The following is a 4,734-nucleotide window of genomic DNA, read 5'->3' as shown; positions in this document are numbered from 1 at the left end:
TTAAGTTTTCAACATGCTTTGCAATCTTTATTCTGAGGAAAGCCTAGGAACCAAGTACCAGAAATGCAGACACTACTAGTGCATTTCAGGAAAGAACACACACAATTTCAACACAGCAATATATTTTAATCTGTATGAAATCAATCAGTAGAAGGTCAGCTAAGCAGTGTAGCACATGTAGAAATAGGTGCAATTCCCATGTTCCTACAAAGTATCTGATTTTTTTTTCGCATGCAAAGCAGCTATTCAGTCAAATTAAATATACACAGAAAACAAATCTCAGAGCTATTATTGCCTGATGTTGCAGTCCTGGACCAAAGCCCTCACTAGGCTACATCCAAAAACTTTCCCCAGTTCTATCTTTTTTGCCTGTCTGATAATCTGGTTGTCAAACTGCTAGTTGAAGATAACTTCATAGTGTGCGTGTTAACAGTTTTGGTGTCTCATTCCAAGTTCCAGCTAAATTCAGAGGTAGGTGGGGAAAACAAACTCTTTCCCTATGGAGCCGGTATCACTGGCCTTTTCCAGCTGCAAGGCTGTCTTAAGTAGCGTATTTGATTTCAAGTAGAGCACATATGTGACCTTCCACTAGGAGCCCAGGAAACCTCAGGATAACAGGCAGTGTAACCAATTGAAACAACAACCTGCAGCAGAAGGCTAAAATCCTTACCCTACCCTTGGCTGTTAAGGATAGTATTGGTGCAGACATTTTCCATTATAGTAAACAGATTTTCATTAGACACATTAGGTAACACACAGCACATACAAGTAATACAGAAAACAGACACAAGAGTGCTTTAATTATAATTTCAGAAAAAAAAAAATAAAATTCTTGTTACAAAAGAAATGTAATACTAGAGCATTGGGACTAGTTTGTTCTCTTTGTACTTGTACATGAAACAATGCAGGATCTGTGTTAAGCACAAACCTGATATGTGCCAAACTGTGTTCTTTGGAGTTGAATCGAGGTTGTTTTCACAGCCTAAGTTTCCAGTCCAGCTCATTATGAATGATGGTCTATCTTTTTGTTCATGGTTCTGAGGATGGTGTTGTTTTTATGGTTTTCTTGCTTCCCTCTTAGATGACAGATTTCCATCTGCAGTCAAGTTGTAACACTGGATGTAGCTCACAAGCAATGGAAGCCTGTTTATGTTCCACTTTCAGTGCACAGTGAAGGGTCATGGGTCTTAATTCATGCAGCTTTGTTTACTCCAACAGTGACAAAATTAAATATACAGTAAAAGATGAATACAAATTGAGAAGCTGAGAAGCTGGGGAAAAGCCGCTTATTAAAGCTAAGGAGGAGAAACAGCTTTCTAGAAGTGAGTTCAATGGGAGCACAGCAATGTGAACTTTGTGGGTCCCTTTGCTATTTTAGCTCTGCAAGCTGTGTGTAATTCCTGCTAGACCAACTCTAAGAAAAGGAATGGTGATTTAATCTCACAATGTGGAATGTCGGAAAGACCGGGAGTGGTTTGCTCAACTCATTTGAAAGGTACCTTAGATAGGGAGAAGGTTTTATGAAGAAAAGCTGTGCAGGCTAGGCAGAATAAAAGGAGCAATGGAAGGAGCACTGGCTATTACGCTGTAAGTTGAAGCACTTCTTTTGGATAACCAACAGAACAAAAAAAGGCGCTTTTTTCTTGGTTTTTACTGAAAAAAGGAAGTTTTAAAAGTGTACAGAAGAGTGAGGCACAGTTAGGTGGTAAAAAGTCTCTTCATCAGATAAAGTCTGCTGTACTGAGATTCTTAACAAAGTATTGGGGGAGAACAAGAGAAGGAGGAAGACAATTGCACTGCCTCCACCTTCCCAGAGGTGACATTCCTTTTTTTCATCTGATCAAGAGAATGAAAAATGAACTTCATTCCTCCCACTGCTGCAGTCTCTGTGACTATGGAGAGGCAGCAGTGACCTAATGGCATTCACAGGCAATTGAAACTGGCCACCCCCAACCCTTAAGGAAATGCTTCTCAGTGCAGGCAAGAAGATGAGAAACAAAAAAAGATGCTGGTGCCCAGCAAAGCTGATAGCATGCATTGCCAGAATATCTGTGTTCCTACACCATCTCCTTGCTCTCCAGATTACTTAGAGAGGACACCTACTACAAACACAATCACCTCCCTGTCTTCTTCCTTTCAAAAGCTGTAATATGCCCCAAAAATCCTTTACCCCACTTTTAAACCAAAAACTTTTGTTACTGGCTTGCATCTGAGCCAACAGTGTGTTTGTGATTCCTGGATCTCCTTTGGGCACTAGAGCCTTCTCTGGTCCTTTCCACTCCCACTTTTTGAAGTGACAACAGGATCCCAGCAGTAGGCATACTTGAAGAAGCTAGTGCCAGAAGGCTGCTCTCTGTAATTGTGGATGCAGGAATATTGAATTAGCTTATGATCTTTAAAACCTGCCTCTGCATCAGCTTACCAGAGAGGCTATCATTTTTAAAACACAAATGAACATTCATATTTTTATCCTTTTCCTTGAGTGTGAAAATATTGTTTATTGTTTTCTTACACCTAAGAAAGTTTAAGGGAAATGGGGAGCCAGTAAATCCTGAAGCTGGGGAATTATTTCAAAACTGTTGTTCTCCTGGATTCTTTCATGCAAATTTTTATCACTAGGTAGCACAACTCAGCCAGATTCAACATCATGCAGATTCCAGATACAGCAAGCATGAAAATAGTAAATGTGGTTTTCTCAGTGGGCCGAGAAACAAAACAATCCACAGTGTTGGGGCAGGGCCAAGCATCGCACTTCACCAGGCGAGGCATCTGGTAGCCATCGTACATGTAATAGAAAACGTACATGAAGACGGCTTCAAAGACGATCCTGAAGAAGATGCTGCTAGTGTATGTCCACCACAAGGGGCCCCGAATGTGAATCTTTTCATTTTTTAGCTCTTCAATATCAATTTTCTCACCATTTCTGAACCGCCTTTTCTTCTCATGCCTGGTGTAAGCCACATGCATGGCCACAAGCAGCGCAGGTGTGGAGACAAAGATCAGCTGCAAGGCCCAGAGTCTGATGTGAGAGATGGGGAAAAAGTGATCATAGCAAACATTTCTGCAGCCAGGCTGAAGTGTGTTGCAGACAAAATCTTGCTGTTCATCTCCCCAGACTCTTTCTGCAGCCACAACCAGGATCATGATACGGAAGATGAAGAGGACTGTGAGCCAAATCTTCCCGATACTGGTGGAGTGCTTATTTACACCTCCCAAAACAGCCTGAAGAGTTCCCCAGTCCATCTTCTTTTCTGTGTCCTTCTACCTGCAGGATGACACAATACACAGAATGGTCACTTTTTAAATTGTGAAAAATCAGATCTAGACCTCTGAAAAAGAGAACTGCCTCTAGTATTTTTTTACAGAGTTTCTTTACCAACACCACAGCCCTAGAAGGCTGAGCTGCTTTGTCTCGGAGGTAAGTACTACTTGGCCTTCTTCAGCAGAAGTCCTCGCTCCACCCAGACACCTCCAGCAGGCCTCCAAGGCTTTCTGTTGCAGCTCAGACAAGGCCCTTAATCTCAAAAGTACAACGTTTGAATTTGCCAACACTGGTGAGAAGCCTCAGGCCAGCTCTGTCAGGGTCGCATGCTTGTATAGCACAAACCAGCAGGCAAAGGCAGATAGAGCAGAGCCTGCCCTTCCACATTTATTGCTAGGTCATCCAAAAAAGGAGGCAAGCAGAGTCACAGAGTTGAGAAGAAAAAGCCCTCAGCTCTAAAGAGTTTATGTTGATTTTCTAGATGCCATTGCACTCCAGCAGAATACAGATAGTCAAACTTCAGAGAAGCTTCATTTCAGCTTTCCTTTCAGTTTTCCTTTTAGTTTTAAAAACTAAAATCCACACTCTTTCCCCTTTTGAAAGCAAGTTTTACTGAAGTTCAGACTTCAGTCTCAGGGCTCAGCTTTCACTGATTGCAGCCATTTGGAAACTATCACTGAAGTGGACAAAACACGTTGAAACCCAAGCTAGGAACCTGCATAGCTGGTTCATCATCTCTCAAGGCTAGACTGAACTGTGCTGTGTGGGAAAGCCACACAAGGCCATGGATAAGAGCTGCATCTCCTCTTGGCACTGGCTGTGTGCTGTGGACAGAGGTGGTACCTTGCAACGCAACACTGGCCAAAGCTTACAAAAACCTCTCATTCTCACACAGCAGAAAGAGAAAAGAACTTTTTACCCTCATGTAGCTACATTGCAACCAAAGGACAAACGTGCCCCAGCACATACCCGTGGTACGAGGGCCTAGCTTGTACGGACGAGCCTGGAGGCAAGAGGGAGAGGTCAGATTTACTGTGATGCGGAAAGGTGAAATTGGGTAAGGCAAAAAAAAACAACTTTGAGAAGGTGGCTGGAATTCCTGAGACTTCTCATGCTTTGTCTCTGCTGAAATTGGCATCATTTTATGCAACGTTTTACACTGATCTAACCTGCAGGCTATGATCAGATACCTGCATCGTTCTGGTAAGAATTTCCTCATGTCTGTTGCATAGTCATTAAAATATAGTCAATGAAACCTTCACAAGAGGCTAATCAGAATTGAAGGAAAGTACTGGAAGTGCATATCGCTGAACCGAACAGGTTCCAAATGCCGTCTCACACTGCAGTTTTGAATCAGTGCTGAAAATTTGGGGGGGAAAAACTTTTCTCCCTGCTCATCTGCCACGACAGAAACACTGCAATTGGCCGTAGGGAGCCTGTCTACCCGGACACCCAACTTGCCAACCAAGACT

At 42.6% G+C, this 4,734-nt stretch overlaps 1 protein-coding gene across 1 annotated transcript; it reads right to left on the bottom strand.

Annotated features, from left to right (window-relative positions):
* On the bottom strand, nt 1-3,294 carry GJB2 (gap junction protein beta 2). The gene has a single exon (XM_017730801.1). The coding sequence runs from the start codon at nt 3,241-3,243 to the stop codon at nt 2,566-2,568; it is 678 nt and encodes a 225-aa protein (XP_017586290.1). The 5' UTR covers nt 3,244-3,294; the 3' UTR covers nt 1-2,565.
* Nucleotides 3,295-4,734: the final 1,440 nt, after the last annotated feature.

Source organism: Corvus brachyrhynchos, unplaced genomic scaffold, assembly GCF_000691975.1.
Source record: "Corvus brachyrhynchos isolate BGI_N302 unplaced genomic scaffold, ASM69197v1 scaffold363, whole genome shotgun sequence".
Classification (NCBI taxonomy): domain Eukaryota; kingdom Metazoa; phylum Chordata; class Aves; order Passeriformes; family Corvidae; genus Corvus; species Corvus brachyrhynchos.
The sequence above is the reverse complement of the archived record's forward strand: the minus strand, read 5'-3'. Positions and strand labels throughout refer to the sequence as shown.

Coding starts and splice junctions, on each gene's coding strand:
- GJB2 (XM_017730801.1), bottom strand. CDS start 3,243: ATGGACTGGGGAACTCTTCAGGCTGTTTTGGGAGGTGTAAATAAGCAC.